The sequence below is a fragment of the Periplaneta americana genome, chromosome 9, assembly GCF_040183065.1.
Source record: "Periplaneta americana isolate PAMFEO1 chromosome 9, P.americana_PAMFEO1_priV1, whole genome shotgun sequence".
NCBI lineage: Eukaryota > Metazoa > Arthropoda > Insecta > Blattodea > Blattidae > Periplaneta > Periplaneta americana.
In genome coordinates this window covers 15,256,532-15,278,309 of record NC_091125.1, presented here as the reverse complement: position 1 = coordinate 15,278,309, position 21,778 = coordinate 15,256,532, and the positions used below count along the sequence as shown (strand labels likewise).

At 35.4% G+C, this 21,778-nt stretch overlaps 2 protein-coding genes across 4 annotated transcripts in view; both read left to right on the top strand.

The window, feature by feature from the left end:
- Positions 1-21,778, top strand: part of wb (wing blister) — a 1,096,738-nt gene that overhangs the window by 43,536 nt on the left and 1,031,424 nt on the right. The gene's annotated exons all lie outside the window — the stretch shown is intronic.
- On the top strand, positions 14,151-17,445 carry LOC138705788 (uncharacterized). Its single transcript, XM_069834428.1, has 2 exons — positions 14,151-14,420; positions 15,026-17,445. The coding sequence occupies exons 1-2, from the start codon at positions 14,266-14,268 to the stop codon at positions 16,326-16,328; spliced, it is 1,458 nt and encodes a 485-aa protein (XP_069690529.1). The 5' UTR covers positions 14,151-14,265; the 3' UTR covers positions 16,329-17,445.

Here is a 21,778-nt window from a genome sequence, read left to right as displayed (position 1 = left end):
CTTAATGGAAATGTTTTTTTTTTTCAGGACATCTGTGGTAATTCTTCAGGTAAGGGTATTTTCGAAAGAGGCACTGACCTTCGCCTTCCTTTCTTAACCAAGTCGAATCTAACTCTCGGAGAGGCTGTGCTATGTGAGTTCCGAAAATTTACACCCGTTTTATCATCATCAGTGAACTTAAAGTCACATGGCTTCTGTAACTTTGAATTTTGGATCTCTCTTAATTTGTGATTGAATGTGTTTATATATCTTTGAACAGGTCTTATTCGAACATTTCCTTTATTATGAATGGTTATTCAAACATTTCCTTTAATATGAATGGTTTATTAGGCCTTTTCTCAGCAATGATATTCTTCCATTTCTCTGGCACATAGACAGTTGCAACTCCTTTCTTCTTTCAGTAAGGGCAAACTGTCTATCGCATGGAAGAAAACTATGCCCAGAGCAAAGAAACTTTTGCTCAACTTGCGTAAAATACTTCATGCAATGAGACAGTGACAAAGAGTGATCATTTTAAAGTTATTATTTTGGTCTACGCATCTATCCGATCATAAAATGAGTTTTCTGTCTGTTTCTGTTTCTAGTGTCATGTAATTTATCACTGTGTAACTCAATATACAAGCTGCAATCTCAGAAGAACCACGTTTGACAATTGCTTCATGCCAAACATCATAGTGGTTGTATCCATGTCTCCTGAATGAATAGCAAAATTGTATGTTGCATATTGTATTTGATAATATACATTTGAATGCCTTAAAGTTAGAGAGAACAGCATCTGTTGAAGGTAAACACAAAAAATAGCTAGATTTTTATTCACTTCTGATTGTTCGGAGTCACTCTTAAGGTTTGCATAGACTCTGAGCTATAATGAATTCTTTAGGAGCATCTTCATCAGCAGCTCGAAGCTGGATGTATAGTTTGTCACAATATTTGCAGGTGTCTGATCGTGGCAACACGAACCCAAAACTGAGATTCTTGTAAAATATATCTTCATATAGCCTTTTCTTGACTAGTTTCTGAATATCGAGTTTTAAACATAGTATACATTTTACTTAGTGTAAGATCAGGAGACATGTTTTTGAGTCCTCTTCCTTGCATAGTGACACTCTACTTTAGGAAAATAATCAATATGAGCTATTCCCTTTATCCTATGATACCTATTCATGTGTTTGCCCTCTTGTCAATTGGATTTAAATCTCCACTCTTCAACTTGTGGAATAAGGGTATACTTCCGCTTGTTTTGAATTCTTTTATTAGACAAAGAAAATATATCTGCAAAAGATTTTTTGCATATAAACAGTGACGTTCCAATGGCAGAAGGAAAAGGCACTAAATACTGCAATGCACTCTTACGTCTTGAATTGGAATCAGTGTTTCCTCTCTTTCGTCTATTTGGCCCAATAATTTTCATATATTTATTGATAAGAAACTATGATTGCTGATTGAGATCCATACAGTAGAGTTCCAGAAACACAGACTTCTTTCCAGCATATGTACGTTAATTGGAGACATCAATTCCGATTACATGAACGTGGATGACATACTCCTCCCTGAATAGTAAGTTTATATGTAAGCGATTTCATTTTGGAAGTAAATCCCGAAAAGACAAAGTATTAATAAGTATATATTATGATTATGTCTCGTGACCACAACATAGTACGAAATGGAAATATAAAAATTGGAAATTTATCATTTGAAAAGGTGGACAAATTCAAATATGTTGGAGGAACATTAACGAATATAAAATGACACTTGGGAGGAAGTTAAATGCAGGATAAATATGGGAAATACCTGTTATTATTCTGTTGAGAAGCTTTTGTCATTTAGAATATTAAAGATTTTTTATATTAATTTGTCCTACAGAATAATATCTGTAATATTGGCAATTAATATTTGAGGAGAAAAATTCGCTCCGGCGCCGGGGATCGAACTCGGATCTTTGGTTCTACGTACCAAGCGCTCTAACCACTGAGCTACGCCCAATTCATTCCACAGCACAGGACCGAACTCTCCCCCTTCAATGTTTTCCCTTTGTGGCCTGACTCCAAGTTGCACCGGAGCGAATTTTTCTCCTCAAATATTTTTTTATAAAACAATTTATTTGTTTATTTGTTTATTTATTTATTTATTTATTTATTTATTTATTATTTTGCTAATATGTAACATAAATTATAAAATATGCAGAGAAACTTTAGCTCGCCCCTGAAAGAGTAGAACTCGTGCTCTGTCACTATTACAGATATTATTCTGTAGGACAAATTAATATAAAAAAATCCTTAATATTCTCATAGATAGCAGTGCATATTTCTGTACAGATTACTGTGCACTTAACTGCGGAATCCCGGCCAAATAAGTCACTCAGCTGAGTGCGCCCCTTATATAATGGCAGTTGACTTGGACATAACTTGGAGTCAGGCCACAAAGGGAAAACATTGAAGGAGGAGAGTTCGGTCCGGTGCTGTGGATTGAATTCGGCGTAGCTTTGTGGTTAGAGCGCTTGGCATGTAGAACCAAGGACCCGAGTTCGATCCCCGGCACCGGAGCGAATTTTTCTCCTCAAATATTGATTTTGTCATTCAGTCTGCTATCAAAAAAGCTGAAAGTTAGGATTTATAAAACAGTTATATTACCGGTTGTTCTGTATGGTTGTGAAACTTGAGCTCTCAATTTTAAAGAGGAACAGAGGTTAAGGGTGTTTAAGAATAAGATGCTTAGGAAAATATTAGGGGCTAAGAAGTTACAGGAGAATGAAGGAAGTTACACAACTCAAATTGCACGCATTGTATCCTTCACTTGACATAATTAGAAATATTAAATCCAGTCGTTTGAGATGGGCAGGGAATGTAGCACGTTTGGGTGAATCCAGAATAATGTCAATTGGGAGGCCGAGACATAGATGGGAAGATAATATTAAAATGTATTTGAGGGAGGTTGGCTATTATGGTAGGAACTGGATTAATCTTGCTCAGAATAGGGACCGATGGTGGGCTTATTTGAGGACGGCACTGAACCTCCCGATTCTTTATTAACCGTAAGTAAGTAAGTAAATAACAATGGCGGCTATTCAGGTGAAATAGGTGAGGGCCACTTTCACCCCTTTTTTCGTGTTTTAATAAAATAATTATATTTTATTAATAAATTAAAATAACATGCATTCCTCACTAAATTTTGCTCTAATTTTTAATCTGTCTTATCAACTCAGTTAACCTCCTTCTGGAGTACTTCAGAAGAACCCCTCACCAGCCAGACCACGTGGCTAGCAGACGATGTAGTGAGGGATGTGGATACTGAAGGTCCGAAGGAGATTTTCCTTTTCACCTTCAGTAAACAAATCCGGTTGCCATGGCAACGACTTGTTTACTGTGAATTCCTGACCTTTCCTGCGAGGCTATTATGAAGGTCTGTTGAAGAGCCGTTCATCTCGTTTCTTTCTTCTCGGAAAACAGTATCACTCTCTCGTAGGAACATTGGATCAGAGTGGCAAACTGTAATATTTTGCAACTAAATAAGAAAACAAAAATATTGTGTAAAGAAATGAAATATTGTTTAAATTTAAGATAAAAATATATATTTTGTTTTTTTTTAACGTTAGTATTTCTTGAATATTATGTTTTTTTGTAGATTTTGTAATATTTTGAGTAATATGTAATAAAGAAAGTTGGAATAAAATTTGAAACTCCATTATAGTCTATAGGGGAAGGTGTTGTACCTTGGGTCATTTTTACGTTTAATTTCTATTTTTACCATATTATGATTATTAGGTTGTCCAAATTATAAAATAAGATGAAGCTACTCTTTGAGATATCATTGGTAATCTTTATTTACGAATTTAATTACTCTGATAATTTTTATATTCAATTAAATGTATACAAGTATAATGGACCAAGGTACAACATGAGGTTGTACCTTGGGTCACCCGATGTTGTACCTTGGATCACATTATAAATTTAGCCTACAAGAAAAGAAACAAGAATACAATTGTAGATAAAAATAAATATGAATGCAAAGTGTAGGCTACATATCTAAAAATCACGAAACTTCTGGGATATAATAGGAAACAAATTAAAGATACAATTCCTTTGCAACATGTTCATGCAATAATGCATTTTAAGCAGATAACAAACACAAAATCGATCTACTTAACATCATAACTACTGAAATCAACTGCGAATTGTAGTTGGGAAGTTTGTCTCTTAGATTAACCTTGTTGGTAGGGAGGTGGTAGCTTCATGACTAAGCCACATGTCGCCAGCTTTTTTCTCGATTTTCCAGTTTTCTGGAATAGCCAAATTATTTTCATATATCCTTACTGATATGCAAGTTTCAGAACTTCATTTCTATTTAGACCGTAATGTAGCTTTGCTGCCTGTTTCAAATACTCTACTAATTCAATCTCTTGTGGCAAAGTAAACACTTTCTTCACATCATTGTTAGCTCTGTACACAAACTCAATTTCATTAGAATCCTGCTTATTTTTTAAGTGCCTAGACAACGTAGTTTTCGAAATATCAACATTTTTGGCAGCAGTTTGCACTTTAGTTACATTTGTTAACGCATCCTTTATAGCCATGCGAAGTGCTTCTACATCTACCTTTTCCCGCTTTTTTCCATTCTTGCTTCTTGGCATGGTTCTATAAAAATAAAAGTATGACGATATAATATTTCCAACATATTGAGCAATATAAACTATATTAAATTAACTAATAATTTATATTGATTTGTACACTTCTGCTCATCATCAGTTCAATGTTGTACCTTGGGTCGACCCAAGGTACAACGCTTCAAGTGGACCGAGGTACAACTACTGCTCATTGTGAACTGAACATCATGTTCCAAAAGTTGGGTTATATTCTAACAATAACCTAATATACCATTCGAACAAGAAAGAAACAAAGATCTTACCTTACTATTTGAAATGTCTTGAATTAGAACACAGCCCCGTAAAAAAATAAAGAACACACTAGAAACAAAATATTTTCTGAGATCAAAAACAAATTTCTTCACAAAGAAAGCAAACCACTGTATCTGAAGATCACCAAAGCTTTGTGAGAGGACTCTTGTGTACAAATATGTAACTTGATTGTAATACTTCATTTTTCAAAACACAGACGGTAGAGAAATGATGAATGACCCAAGGTACAACTGACCCAAGGTACAACACCTTCCCCTACATATTCTTTGTCGTGACAAGTGCAGTGAAGTGTTAGGGTGTTAAAAAATGTATTAATATGATGAAAACATGAATCCGTTAAACGATTTAGGGCCGAATTCTTAGTCAACACTTATCGTAAGGAAACCCTTAAACAGTTGCTTATAATAATTTCCAATTTATAAACCCCACTGAAGCGAACACTTATTCAAATAAGGTAGCTTGTCAGCTTGTTCAAGTGTTGCCTCATATCCGAATTAGCTGATTCGGTATACAATGGATGATGATTATGATTTTATTGAATTTATTGAGTCCTATAATTAAAATGAAAAAGAAAATGTCTTTCGGCAAAACAAAAGATATATCAGAGATATGGAAAACTCTTTAGAGATGTACAATGACCAACAATTTAAGAGAGATACCGTTTCAACAATAACGCTGTTGTGAATATTCTGGTGCCTCTCATTGAAAAACACAATACAATCCTAAGAGGCCTACCGATTTAACCAATGCTGAAAATACTGGTTGCTTTGAGATTTTATGCTAAAGCATAATTTCAGGTAGGTTTATGTAATAACAGCAATGACTGATAATAATGTAATAATAATCTATTTTGGCAACACATAAAGCTATTCTCGTTATTCTTTTGCAGTTGGTTTGTGCAGATTTATAATTATATTTATTTATATTTCATAATTAGTTCTCTTAGGTCACATTTTTCTTATTCTGTAAAATGTTTTCTCTATGTCTACGATAATAATACCGATTTAACAATTTGAAGGTGCTGGAAAACAATTGAATGTGCGAAAGCGCTCATGCCTAGCCATGTTGTCATATTTCTTTCGATGTCAAGGGAATGTTCAGTGCATATGAAAGAGTAGCGTCTCTGCAATACGATCTAAAATAAGTGCTAAGGAAACGCTCATTACTTAAGTGTTTCCTCATTTTATAAGTGACGACTGTGAATTCGACCCTTAGTGTGTAATCTTTTGGAGACACCGTTCTCTCGTTGTTCTGCAGAAGATAAACAAGATATTTTAAAATACGGCAGACCGACTCCTCACATTAATATAACTATGGAGGGAAGTGTAAGGTAAAAGATTTGAAAGCTATCTGAGAAACGTAATTTTATCCCTTCGGATTTATTTGTGGTGTTTTTTTAAGGCAAAGCATCTGTAAAAATCCTAAAATTTGTATTTATTAACCTATGAACTTCAAATTTTTACCAGATCATAAAAATGCAATGTTAATACAACACACCAAATTGAATTGCTTTATAGTATACTATTCCTGAGATATTAATTTTAATTACATTTTTAATAGCTAAATTTCTATTAATATTAGATTTAATAAATTAAATTTAATATTTTCCTCACAAGACCAATATAAACAAACTGATTTGGGGTTCAGAGCTGTCTTTGGACAGTTGACTAAACAACAGCAACAACAATCATCATCCTCTTGCTCTAGAACTTTCCAGAGGAGGGCACCATATTAAAATAGAAAGTTTATTCATAATAAAATACTGAAAAACTAAAAAAAACGTATTTTTCCATTTTCGATCGTAATTTCACCGATGGATTGCCTTAAGTTTTCTATTCAATAGAATATCGCTTTGATTTATATGAAGCTGCATGATTTTACTGTATATTGTATATTTACTGTATATTGTAAGCCACATGTTCTGAAGTTGATTTAAAACAGTGTTCCGCAACCTTTTTCTATTCACGGCACAACCTAGACGGGCCTACACTCAACACGGCACACCAAAATGTTAAACCCCTCACAAACATAATGTAACTCTCTTAACATAATTACTTAATGTAATCAAATTTATTATTATTATTATTATTATTATTATTATTATTATTATTATTATTATTATTATAAAACAAATAGAGTCTTTCATTTATTAACAATTTATGAACTTCACTGTAGAAAATATACATTTCTGTTACTAATATTACAGTAAATAACTCTACTAATATCTTCAATGCGATACTTGGGCCTGCTTAGCTGCACACAGACGGCTGATCCGTGGTGGAATTATTGACAATACCTCATTTCTTCATCGATGGATTTGAATCTCTCCCTCTTTGATGTTTTAATTTCAGTTGACGTCAAGAAGCCCACTTCACACATATATGTAATTGAAATTGGCAATAACATATTAACTGCCATCTCGGAGATAAGCGGATATCCACTCCTTATTGACAACCAAAATGTTTCCAAAGGCTGTGACAACCATGATGGAGGGTTCGCGCTGCCTCGGGGGTCGATCGCGCGTCCGGCGGAAGGGTGGGCGCGCTGGGGCGCGAGAGACGAGGCGAGCTCCCCGAGGCGGCGAAGAGGGGAAAGACGCAAGTCGGTCAGCACTGTGGCGCGGCGCGGCCGCGCGAACTGGAGGGGACGGACGTAAGAAGGGGAAGCTGGAAGTTTCGAAAAGCTACGCGAGCCGATTGTTGTAACGAAACGTCCAGAAATCGAAAAGACGAGAACGTGTAATTTAGTAATAAATAGAAGACGCGAAGAAGGCCAGAGCCAGTTTAGTTTGGACAGCAAGCCAGTAAGTTTTTGTGAAGCAGTCTTCGAGACCGGGGTTCGACTTGAGTTTGTGTAGCAGCAGTGACCGTCCAGGCGGAAGCAACGCGGCCGGAAGTCTTGAGTTCGAGTGCAGTGGACTGTCTCCGGAAGTCTTGAGTTCGAATGCAGTGGACTGTCTCTGGAAGTCTTGGGTTCGATATACTGTGAACTTGAGTGAATGAGCCAGAAGAACTAGTCAAGGCAAACGAACTGTGAACTGAGAACTGAGAGTTTTGTTTTGTAAATAGTGCTTTGTGAATATTGGTTGAGATTAGGAGTACATTGTTGCTCTCAATAATCCAAGTGAATTGTCATTGTCGTCTGTGGAAGTCCATCAACACTTTATTACCGTCAGCAAGGGGCCATACAGTTGGGAACATCTCAAACCACCGATTTTAAATAATCTGTAGGCCTATCCAAAATTCAGCTTATTCACAAATCCTTGAATCTCATTCATAGTAGTCAGAATATTTTCGTTCCTACCTTGCATTTCTCTGTTAAGCTCATTGAAATGTACGAAAATATCGAAAAGATATGCCAACTTAGATACCCGTTCATCATTTGCAAATAAATCCGCGTACTCATGTCCTTCAATAATAAAAAATGCAAGTACGGTACCTCCTCTTTAAGTTCAAACTTTCGCACTAACACTTTGCCTCGTGATAACCATCGTACTTCTGTATGTAGCAGGAGTGTAATATGCTCTGATCCATTTCCTGACACAAAACGGAAAAAAGCCTCGTATTTTGGGGCCGCGGTTTGATGAAGTTCACGACAATTACTACTTCATCCATCACAATTTCCATAGGAGATGGCAAAGACTTAGCAACAATGGCTTCGCGGTGAATGAGAAGTGGTTGCTCCATATGTTAGGATTTACTTCACATACTTTAGCCACGAATCCTTTCACTCGGCCTGTCATAGAAGCGGCTTCGCCTGTACAAACACTAACGCAATCCTCCCATGTTAATTCATTACGGACCACATATTCATTAGTTGCACGAAATATTTCTTTACCAGTAGCTCGCTCGGGCAGTCCTTTGCAAAAAAATTAATTACTTGCAATTACATCCCCATCAATGTACCGAATGCGGGAAAGAAGGTGTGCGTGACCGCCAATATCGATAGACTCGTCGATCTGAAGTGACAACTTCTGACTGCTCTTTATTTTCTCCTTCATAATGTCTTCGATGTCACTGGACATGTCACTAACTCGGCGGGTATGTAGGTTCACGCGCATGCAGATTTTACGAGATACCGAATGGGCTATATGCAAAAATATATTTATGAAAACAATTTAATTTTAATTTTAATTTAATTTTAATTAATTTCATCAATTTCTTACAATAATAGGTAAAAAATTCCCCACTTATATAATCATCGCTATACAAAATAACCAAAGAAGAAATAAAAAAAAACCATAAATATCAAGGACATTCAATCAAATAAAAATGTTATAACATCCGGAATTAAAACTAATGATATTCCATTCACTGAAATAAATTATATCATTAATAACAAAATAAAAACCTATAAAAACCAAATAATTCTAAAAACCTTTCACCTTGTGAAGGCACACCAGTGTGCCGCGGCTCACTGGTTGCGGAACACTGATTTAAAATACAAATACAGTTTATGAATATGCGTGTGATTTTAAATTTTGGTATGGGAAAGTAATATTTCTTCATTTCCTGCGTTTTGAAGGGCCGCGGTATTTTGACCGTGCAAAGGCAGCATAATCATTAGTCTATTAATTGTGGACTGGAATGAATGGTTGGACGAGGAATATACTGTTTCTTATTATTTTTGTTGAACTTAATTTTTAAGTTAAAAAGCTTAAATTTATTTATGGGACGAGAAGACCTGTACGCTTTTAACTTGATGTATTGTATACAATGTTGAGTTAGATTTTAGTCCTTTTTATATCATGTGGACTTGTATATATTCGTGTAGAAGTTTTGTTGGAACAGTGAATTCTTCGGTGTTAAGGGGACGTAACCTCCGAAAATGTTGCAAATTTGTATGTATAATATGCTGTGAATTTCATGAAATTAAAAAAAAAATGTGAATATATTATATTAATCTAATACGGCCAACTTATAGCTTACAAAATCGTTCGCAACATCATCAATGACGTCACGGCCATCCATCGATTCCAGGAAATTACCTATTGGCCTAATTTATCTGGCACGAGCCGCCACTGGTAAATAAGCGATTTTATATAAACCACACACACAATTAAATGAATCGATTAAATGTAGAACTTAAGAACAACCTAAACAACAAAACGTAATTATATACCCTTATTCCACTCATCTGATCTAGTCGTTTCTTTGCAGCTTTTTGAATTCCTTTTCGTGTTATGTATGATTTCCCACGGCACCTCTTACTTTTCCTTTCAATGTCATTTCAGTTCGTAATAGGCTATCTACTTTTCTTTTTCTAATTTTATTTAAATGTTTTATTGCACTTGAAGACACGATATCACACCACCATCCATTTTGCCTTCTGACATAATGCCCTTATTCCAGGACGGGCAACTTTACAACATTGCTATTTCCAGTCAACATGCATGGCAGTGCAATCTGGTGTTGAGAATTTGATTACCGGAAAGATAAAGAGCCAATTTAAATAGCCTACCTAACGCACATTCTGAAACCATGGGATATTCAATTTATTCGTCTATATTGCGAGTTATAGTCTATCGTAATAAGCTTAACTTAGCAAACTGCACTTTCTTGTTAGGACATAGAATATCAGCAACACTTTGAGGACAGGCTTTCTCAAACTCGTTCTCAGAAAAGGTCTTTATTTCTTGCAATAATATCAGCTACTGCATAGCTCGCTTTAACCAATGGTTTGGACTGGGAGGAAACATTAGTAAAACATGATTGCTGCCACGAAAGCTTTTAAGTTCAGAAGATCCCAACCCCCCACGAAATAGATTCTCGAATTGATCATTATGAAGACTCATGTTTCGTGTCGTAATGGCGCTTAATGTTGAATTCCTTAAACACTGAAACTACTTCATTACAAATTAAACACACTGTTTTCTTTTTCATTCCAATAAAACAAGTACTGATCTGTCCACTTCATTTGAAGTGTCCGATACACACACACATACACACACACACACACACACACACTATATATATATTCCTCAAATTCCTTAACTTCTTTCTTACTCACAAACTCTGCCATGACATGAGGGACCACATCGCAAACTGAAAATTACAATTTACAATTAAACGCTATCGTGCAACAATTATACTGGTCAGTAATGAAAACTTTACAACCAAACTTAAGTCTCAATGTTGTGGGTTACTTGAGACTGGTTAGTTTAAGGCGATGCGGTACTGAAATTTCTAAAATCCACAATTTTTAGCTAGAGAGTTTAAATTTTCACTGAATATGTATATCAATATCATAATCACATATTGTAAATTTCAATCTTTTCTCATAAACACTTTATAAAATATTAAACTTTTTTATTTTTTTTTTATTTTCTTAGTGAAAATCATACTTCTAAAGGAATTATTATTATTTTTTAATTCTAATTTTTTCATAAAAGTAACATTGTGCAATGCCTACTCTAATTTGTTCATTTGTAAAAAAGTATACAAATTATTACTGGTACTTCAATGTTCAAATAGTAATAAAAAATAATACTGTTCTGCGTATAATTCTCTAGCAATAAAACTATATTGAATACAGCCAATCAAATGCTCCATTTCACAACAGAGATATTAATGAATATGTATGTCAAGTTTCGGCACTCTAGTTTTAACCACTGAAGTGAGAAATAAAATGAATACGTGTGGTTGAAAACGTAGCAAATTTCTATTTTGAGATAATTAAATTTAAAGTTTTGGTTACAAATAACTCGTACATCAACACAACTTCTACCAATTATATAATTAAGATAATGAGATACAATTTTCATAAAACCGTACATTTTAGCGCGAAAATAAAAAAATGATACGATTTGTCAAAATTCGACTATTTTCAATAGCGCATCGCCTTAAAATAGATACGTCACAGAATGTTCTGTCGATTATTTGTTATTTTGTAATATTTTTATTTTCCCACAGCGTCGAAGTGAAATTCAGAATATAAAATTTGTGTAAAGACACGTTCGAAAATATCCAACTCAAATTGCAATTTTACACGCCTTATTGGACCTGTAAGTGATTTTAAAAAATTGGGATCTTATTAGCAGTTTGGAAAAAATCAAAGGAAGGAACGTGGGCTGGAGCAGTTGGCAGTCCACTGTCCCTTAGTTTGTGACCTGGGGAAGAGCAACACTGACTAGGGAGAATTACAATGCGCAAGCAGCAGGGTGCTCGTGGCATTGTACATAATTGTCTTCCCAGAATTTCAAAACAGTTGTGTTGAAGCAATTTAGTTGGGGTTTCTGGAGAAATCATAACATGGTTCACTCAGTTTTAACAGATTTATTCTATTTTAAATTTTCAGTTTTCTAATAACCTACAAATTTGGTTATAGACCTCGGGTGATCTGATTGAGGCCTTGTTCTATTTTAAAGCGCTATTTTTAATAATCTACCAATTTGGCAATGGGCCGCCAGTGATCTGAACAAGGGCTTCATGCGGGCCGCGAGTTAGATATCACAGTGTTAAACTAGCTATTGAGCGGTTTTTTTTCGTATACAGTATCTATTGGTAATATGCATGTGATATACGGTATGCGGCAAAACAAACGACACTGAAATTATTGCTCATCTGCTGTCCACGTTTCCCAAGCAACAAAGTATTTATTTGTTGTATAATTATAATACAGGGTGATTCGTTTGGGAAGATATAAAATAAAAACGTGATAAAATGAAAACTGTTGTTATTTATTGTTAAATAATGCATTCTAGAAGAATGGGAGTTGTGTCCAAATTAGAACTCAACGTGCTGCACTGCTGCTGTACCCTCCTTGCACATAGATCCCTCGAAAAGACTGATCATTTCAGAAATTCAGTAGCTATAGCGAGAAATATTGTGAGCAGTTAGTGAAATTAGAGCAAGATAAATTAAGAAATAAAAACACAAACTATCGCGAAATAATACCTTCGCGACGAAAATTAGCTGTTAGGCTACTCTGCGTTATCTAGCAACGGGCTATTCATATGCCAGTTTGATGTACTTATTTAGGATTTCTGAAGCAGCGATATCGAAGATGATACTACCAGAAATATGTCGGGCTCTGTGTTCACCTTTAGGGGGTTTAGGTCTATGTACACTTATTGAGGCCCAAGTATAATTTTTATCGATATCTTCTTGCTCTCAGGATGCAGTGGTTCCCACAAACAAGGATTACCCTATGCCTTTTATGTCGATTAATTCGTGTGTTTTCTCTTGCATCCACTCCATGTTGAACACCCCCGATCATTAGTGACACCGAGCGAATTCACGCTCAGACGCAGTAGCCGTTTTCACTGAACAAACATTCGCTCGCTAAAACTATCAAAACACTTCAGAGCGAAAATGTTCGGTCTGCTGTCCCGTTTACATTGACCGAGCAAATAAAGAATATTGCTAGCTCGCTCGCTCAGTGAAAACGCGGCTCAGCATAACACATTTCTTCGGTCGTCCATGATTACTGTGCTGGCGCCAGATCCGAGTCTTTAGGGTTCAAACCCGACCGTGGGCGGTGGACATTAAGGGCGATAAAATCCTTAGCATGGCTTCCTAGGGCAGGGAGATAAACCTGTGGTTTCCGTTTTGCGTATTTATAGAACGTAACAGAACCCTGTCCCTGATTGAGGATTCGAGACAAAAATTATGACTAATTTTTCGCCCATGTTCAATTTCGACACCAAATAATTTCTGCAGTTGAATGTGTAGTTAAAATATTACTATTATTACTATCCCTGCTACTACTGCTACTGCTGCTACTACTACTACTACTACTACTACTACTACTACTACTACTACTACTACTACTACTACTACTACTACTACTACTACTACTACTGTTATTGCAAGTTATCTTAAATCTTACATCCCCAAGTCTGTCTTTCGAACTGTTCAGTACAGTATGGCATGTGCCCATCAACGTAACGGCACGGCAAGGATGGCCCTCCCTCGGGTAACGTGACTCTTTTCAGGAAACGTTGGTTCTTTCACTTTACGGCTCTCTACTGTAAAAGAACTTGGTTCAATACAGACATCATCATCTCACGACACTCCGGTTTTGAGAGGAGAACATGGTTTCGTAGCAGGTTTTATTTAACCTGTAATGATTAAGTATTTAAATATAATCGTGTGTACACTCCTCCTCTCTGATCCGGGCTGGGGACCGGCAATGGCGAAGTTACTACAGCTATTTCTATAGATTATAGGCTCCGTGCGTATAGCACTTTGCTGCTACAGGCGGACACTACGAGAACTACTTGTAGGCTTGTCTTCAACAGCTGTGTGTGATCTGTGTTGACAGCCGACTGCTGGAAGATTCGAGTAGGAGTGATTTTATACGCATTTATTTAATCTTTCATAAAGTGTTGCCTTTAGATTGCTATTTTAAAAATGTCAAAGCGGTCCAGCAAAATTATGTGCTGTGTTTTTAGCTGTAATAATAGATACTGTAATACAGAGCAAAATGTGAAGTTTTATAGTTTTCCATCACGACCCCACGAAATGGATTTGAAAAGACGGTGGATAATAGCAGTAAATCGGAAAGAGTGAGTTTAAATTAAGTATTTGGGATTTAAGTATTTTAATTAATACCTAATTAAGTTTTTACAGAATTTATCGTAATCGAGGATTTTACAATAAACCTACAGTAACTATTGCATGCAAATAATCACGTTAATGTTATACTTACAAAATAAGCAGCTGTAGGCCATATTTGTAAACACATCATAATAGCAGGGCGCATTGTATTCAGTAATTATGGCAAAGTCTTTATGATAGCCTGTATTATATAATTACAGAAATAGGCCTATATGAGAAATACGGAAAAATAGTATCATTACATACATACTTTACAATTACAGAATCATATTATGAATATAGAAGGAATTACAAATACAGAAAAATAATATAAATAAAAGTGCATTACAATATTGTAATAGTCCTAAAGATATATCATTACGAAGACATATAACAAAAAATAATTTATACTCATTACAACAGAAATTACAAAACATTTAATAGAAACCAAAGCTACATTTTATGAAATCTATTTGAAGTGATTTTCTGAATATCATCTGCCTTTATAGTTTTGTCAAACATTAAACAATATGTTTACATTAATATGTCACATTTACACGAATTATTTTTATAGGGCAGACGGCACTTTATGGACACCTTCCAAATCATCTAGAATCTGTAGCGAACATTTCATAGGAGGGTGTAAATCTCAAAATCCTGCTAGTCCAGCATATGTTCCAAGCATCTTTCCTGAATGTTACAAAAGGGAGTCAACAGGAACAGACTCTCTCAACAGATTTAAAAGACTGAAGAAAAGAACTGAAATAATTTCACAGCCGGATACATCAGACCCTTTGGAAGATAGTGCGTCTATCCTAGTGACCACCAAAACTGATGCCCAAACTCAGACAGATAGAAATTATGACAAAGAAAGCAAGTTTGAATTCAGTTGTATGGTGGATGGAAACAATGTCAGCACACAAGCATGCATATCAGCCTTCCACGCATTGTATGCCAAACCTAAGTGTTCCAGTAAACTGTCTGGGTCTGACTCCCCATATGAAAAAAGAGGATTTTTTGGTTATAGTTCAATTTCTGATGAATCACAATTAAATGTCCTGGCTGGTGTTAACACAGAAATTTTTAATTTATTTTTGAACTTACTGTCAGACAGTACCCAGCGTAAAATTAGTAAAGAAAATAAACTTTTAATATTCTTAATGAAAATGAAGTTAGCCTTGCCATTTGCTGCCCTTGCTGTAATTTTCAATGTTCACCGTAGTACTATTTCTAGAATATTCCAATCTGTTTTACCTACACTTGCACAAGCAACTAAAAACTTTGTTTTCTGGCCTAGCAAAGATACTGTTAATGCAACATTGCCTACTGTGTTTAAAGATAATTATCCGAATTGTAGAGCTATTATTGACTGCACTGAAATTAAAACAGAACAACCTCCTGAAATCAGTCAGCGTGTATATATGTACTCTAACTATAAGTCTGCATATACTGCAAAAGTTCTTATTGGAATTGCGCCTTGTGGTATGGTAACATTTATTTCCAAATGTTATGGAGGTAGAGCCAGTGACAGTTTTATCACAAATGACTGTGGAATTTTGAAACTGATAGAACCAGGAGATCAAATTATGGCAGATAAAGGTTTTCCCGGAATAAAAACTGTATTGGAGGAGAGCAATGCAATTTTGGTAATGCCACCCTTTATGAATGAAGGTCACTTAACACCTGATCAAGTTGATGATACTTATAATATTGCTAGTGTGCGGATCCACGTTGAACGCTGCATTCAAAGAGTGAAAGTGTATAATATACTTCAAAAATGTCCAAGTGAACTATTACATTGTATTGATGACATTGTGCACATGTGTTGTGTTATGACTAATGTACAGCCTCCATTGATTTCTGAAGATCATTGTTAGAACGGTATGCCAGTTCTTTTAAATAGTGTGTGAAGTAAAACTGTTGCAACTTTTCAATACAGCCCTTCAGGAACATATCATTTCTTTGAATTTCTATAAGAATGGAAATATGATTCTCTGTATAAATGAAAAAATCACAGAAATCAACGCCACAACAGTACATCAGCAGTTGACACTGAGTGAAATATGTATGACTTTGTTTTAGTTCCAAATTACCTCGTGAATTTTTTATAATATAGGATACATTAATGTCCCCAATCTCACCGACAATGGGTTTTTCCTTACATGAAATAGGACATTTAATTTCTAATACTCTTTCTGGCTTACCATTCATCATTACTATCCCATCAGGACTAGCACACAACCAAGGTTGGGTTAAGTGAATGATAAGACCACAACCAGCAACTGTTCTGTCATATGAATTTGTGTATTTGTCAAGTGCAGTTTTTTCTAATTTACTTCCAAAAGTTACATTCCTAAGACCCCTACCATGAAGCAATTTTGGGTTCATGAGGGTATTTACCAGCTTCTCATGATCTTTTTTTCTAGTTTTAATTGAATGTGCCCTACTCGCAGAAATCCTTATTTTTCTTTCTGTAAACCATAAGTCTGATTTTGATTGATGCAAGGTTTTTACACAAATTTCAGTTGCTCTGGTCTTATCAATTAGGACATGATTATCATAAAAATCATTTTCTAATGCAGAAATGTTGCTACTACATTCATTAATTATTACAGGCCTAGTTTCTTGTTTCATTAATAATGTTGTGATTAGCCCTTTACATGCATTATTCTCAACAATAGCTGTGATATCTGTTATTAAATGTCCCAGCAGTTCATTGACAACTTTAAGTGATTCTGATTTTTTCTCTTCGTTTAAAATTTTTGTCAGTATACATGGGGTTTTCAGTGCAGGAATTTCAATTGCTTCAACTTCAAGCCTCTGCTTTTTTTTGGGAAAAAGTTCTTCTAATCTCTTCCCCTTGCTATATTTCTCTTTCCCCGCATTTGAGATATGGGGTCGAGACCATTCGCAGGGCTGATCAGTTCGCGAAGTGATGCGTTCGGAGTTAACTGCATAAACAACAGCGGAAATGTGTTTACACTTTCCTGACGATCCAGCGTCCTGCTGGATCGTCAGGAACTATTAGTCGCTTCTCTAGCAGCATTAACCTACGATAACATGAGGTCGTCTTTTTAAGTCAGCATCGTTTAATGTATAAATTAACATCAATCACAAATAGTAATAATACATAAATAACTACGTTACCTCTATGGTGACATGATAAGGTTTCAGGCTAACTGATGTCTGTCTTATTACATTTGCAGTTATTACACTCTTGCAAATTCCAGCGAAATATTTTTCTTGTAAATTTAATACATGACCACTTTCTGCAAGTAAACGACCTTTCTTAGAAGAATTTGGCCGATTATTGTCATAGAAAATACTTTGAAATCCCACTGTTATTATTAAATCTGCCATGGCAGTACACTGTGAGATGACAGCTGATGCTCGCGCGGTAGTACGCAAGAACTTACAATTTTCGCCACTCAGAGCGCGGCGGTGCATTTCTCCCTGCAACGCACGGAGCCTATAGAGGCCTACATGACTTACACCTACAGCTGATATGTACATATTCTTATAACAATATTTTACAGGCTTATCATTTGAATTTACACTAATTTACAATTATACACAATCCATATCCCTATCATTGCTGCCATCATCGCTTGGTCCAAAATTAATTATTATTTCATCAATGGCATCATCTATTCGGAATTATCTTCTTAATCGTAGGTACTACTTTCTGAACAAGATAGATTTCTTCGATTGTATCTCAAATATATGTTGATCGAAGTCGTCCACTTCAACTTTACACAGATCCTAATTCTGGAATGAAATAATGTTTTGCAGAGCTATAACAAAATAATAACTTACAACAGTAATTCATTATGTCGCTCACAGTATACACACTATTGTACATAACTATTATAGCAATAATTTCTAAACATTACATACCTATTCTTTCCCGGAATAGTGTTGAGGTTCATTCGGTTGTAATTCAGTATTATTCTTAATTCTCTTCACGGAACTAGTTAATACTTTTACCAGAGTATTTAGTCTCTCTCGCATATTCCTTATCAAGAGGTTCCAGCAAACATTTGTTTAATTTTTCGTTCTCGCAACAGTTAATTATATTTGCGATAATTTCTCTTTCTCCGCTGTGGATAACAGGATTACTTTTCTCCGCGGTGGTATGATTTCACCATAATTACTACCCTGTGGTTACTGCTCCATGTTAACACTACTGATACACAGTGAAGGAAATAGTTCTATGTTACTTGACAAGAGATTATGATGCGGAGCATGCGCAAACAACTCAGTTGGCTCCACCCACGTTACGCACTTCCTTCCCTTTGCCCCTATGTACCCGCTCAGGAAGTTCAAGATAATTTGAAATAACAGTACACAACAGTCTAGAAAATAAGGCAAAAATAAATCATTAATGTATCATCTACTCTCCTGCATTGTACGTATTTATTTTAGGTAGCTATGTTGTAACCAACCAACACTAATTTATTATACAGTAGTAGACCTAGTCTCTTTCTTCCCTCTATGTTAATATTATTGATATGAAGTGCAATGTTACTTTTAGTAATATCAATGGAGCAAATTAATTTTAGTGTAAAAAATATTCCTTATCTAGTCCGCGCCAACCCCTATAATAAAATCGTTGTAGGAGATGGCAACATAACATTTTTCTGTAATAAAAAGGTAAACAATAATTTAAACATGACATGGTTTTGAGTTTCCGCACTACACACTACCAATAATATAAGCTTGCTGGACAGTCTTGTATCCTCTTGCAATTTTCAATTCATTACATAGTACAAAATTGATAGACAGGTTGCTATCTTTATTAAAATTAGTTATATTTAACTTATTACTGCAGTCATAAGTGATATTCTCTAGTTGAGCGTTAAAACTACACTTTATATACCTGCCTTATTGATTACTGCAAAATGTACGTTAATTAAAAAATATATATAGTAGATGTATCTAAGCACTACAATTTCGTCTAATATTTTAAATTGGGAGAATAATTCTTTACATGATATATCACTTCTATAAAAAAAATGCGACAAATGCCTCTAACCTTTCTTTCGCCAATTTGTTTTAGTTAGATAAAGAAATTAAGAAAGATATGGTTACAATCGACAATGAGTAGTCGTTCTATATTGTTAGTTTCAAGGGTGAAAGAGATGCAGCTCCTTTGGTTTGACTAAATGGTGAGATTGCCAGAATATCCGTACCCACGATTGACATGAGAAGTGTGACATGAAGGGAAAGGACAGCGAGGCCGTCCTTGCATTAAGCGGGAGCACAATGTGAAAGAAGCGCCAGGTATTGTAGATTATTTTGAAACACTGTGAACATATATTGTATGAGAATGAGTGAAAACTTTAGAAGTTTGGGCCTACTTTCTCCAGTCTTATTTATCAAAATATGTGTTTTCTGATATACAGTATTTTTCTTTTACCGAAAAATTCGTCTCGTCATAGTTCAAGTAAGAGAAAATGGTGTAAATGGATGATTGTTGGGCATTTTGCTTGTAATATTTTACAATTTACAAGTAACATAGGCCTAATATGAAACTGGTTCAACTTGTTTTAATTGGTTAGTCGGAGGACAGAGTGAAAGAGGAGGACGAGCATCACAAAGATACAGAAAACAACTGTAAAGTGTTTCGTTCTGTTTCTACCATTACGCATCTATTATCTCCTTTTTCGGTGATTCCCCTATAGTTTTCCTAAGATAAAGAAAAATAACGAAAGTAGTAAAAAAATGCGCAGTGGACCTACCACATTAAAGCATGAAAGCAACAACACTCTTCTTCTATTGTTTTAAAAACGATAAACTTTTGGCTTGGTTTGGCTTTATCGAGAGCGGAACGGAACCATCCATTATGCACTCCTATGCAATGATTGCTGCAAGTCTCGTGGCCTACGTGGTATTCCGATACTAAAAGGTGAACCATCGTGCCTCAGTCCTGACAGTCATATCCCATCCATAGACGAGTACCTAGATCTTGGAGTTCCATACGTTTAAATCCTGAGGGTCTATCAACATCGAAGACCAAAACTTTACCCCATTCTATTTGTAATGACTGCAGATGATTGATGTGGACGGAAAAGGGCAAACGAGAGTGCCCAGAGAAAACCACTCTGCAACATCTGCTTTCTGCACCACAAAATACATCAAGATCAGGCCGAGAATCGAACCCGTTCCGTCTGGATGGAAGATCAGTGCTAAAGCTCTGAGTCACAGCTGCTGCAAATAAACGAGAAAAACACAAAGAAACAGGCTCTAAATTACAGTGATAATTATAAACGTGGAAAAACTAAACGAGTTTCGAACTCGGGATCACTCCATTAATCAATTTCATGTATTTACACTGAGTTGCAATAACAGCAACTAAAGAGGTGGCAGATAGAAATTTTTCTGGCAATAATTCGATAACCTATAGGCCTAAAGCTTTATTTCACACCTTTAACTTCATTCGAAACAATGTCATCATAGGTGAAGATAGAACGATTTCCTTGGGGGGGGGGGGGTGGCACAATAGGATGATAAAATAAGCTAATTCACAAATACGTAATCTTATCAGGAGCATACGAATGTACACACACGCATAAAAATACACACGTATTACTTTATACATACACAGTTAAAAATAGATAAACGTTCATTATGCCCTCTGAAACCTATAATTTGCTTAGCCAAGTACAACAAAATGTTAATTATATCAAATAAATATTGTTGATTATGGTAACAAGATTCTGTAATACCTGTTTGAACTAGAGAGCTGTGTCATCATTGATTCTGTAGGATGCTTCATATTTGTTCACTTCGCCATTTGTTTTCACTTGTATGGTCACTAATTGTGGGTTGAATGTCATCACCCGCAGATGCACCAACACTTAACTATTACATTTGTAGAAGTAGCAAGATCTTCATTATTACTAATACGTTTACTTTTACTTTGCTCTATACGTTTAAAAAAGGAACAGATATCTCACTAACTCGTTACAAGACGAAAACTGAATGAACTCTCTCTAGAAAATGTTCCAGGTTCATCTCAATTCTTTCTTAATCATGTAAAATAAGATAAATCACATAATGAATTCCTATATTCAGAGAAATTACGTTTACGTAAGCGTTGATTTATTTATTAATTTGTAAATAAACCTATTAGGCTATAACTCTTCAGAATTATGCTTCCTTCATATCTAATGCTAGAGAGAGATAGTAGCCTATATCACTTGATCTAGAATGCCCCCACCGATATCCTCCCGCAACTCCGCCTTTGAATATCATCAGTCTCGGTGACCTCACAAGTGTACTGTATGTATTCTCCTCTTTGTGCGTTATCCAATGTAACAGCGTA

What these genes read in the sequence shown, in the direction of transcription:
- LOC138705788 (XM_069834428.1), top strand. Translation starts at nt 14,266, where the DNA reads ATGTCAAAGCGGTCCAGCAAAATTATGTGCTGTGTTTTTAGCTGTAAT. An exon ending in ATAGCAGTAAATCGGAAAGA is followed by an intron (nt 14,421 to 15,025) that starts GTGAGTTTAAAT and finishes TTATTTTTATAG; the next exon opens with GGCAGACGGCACTTTATGGA.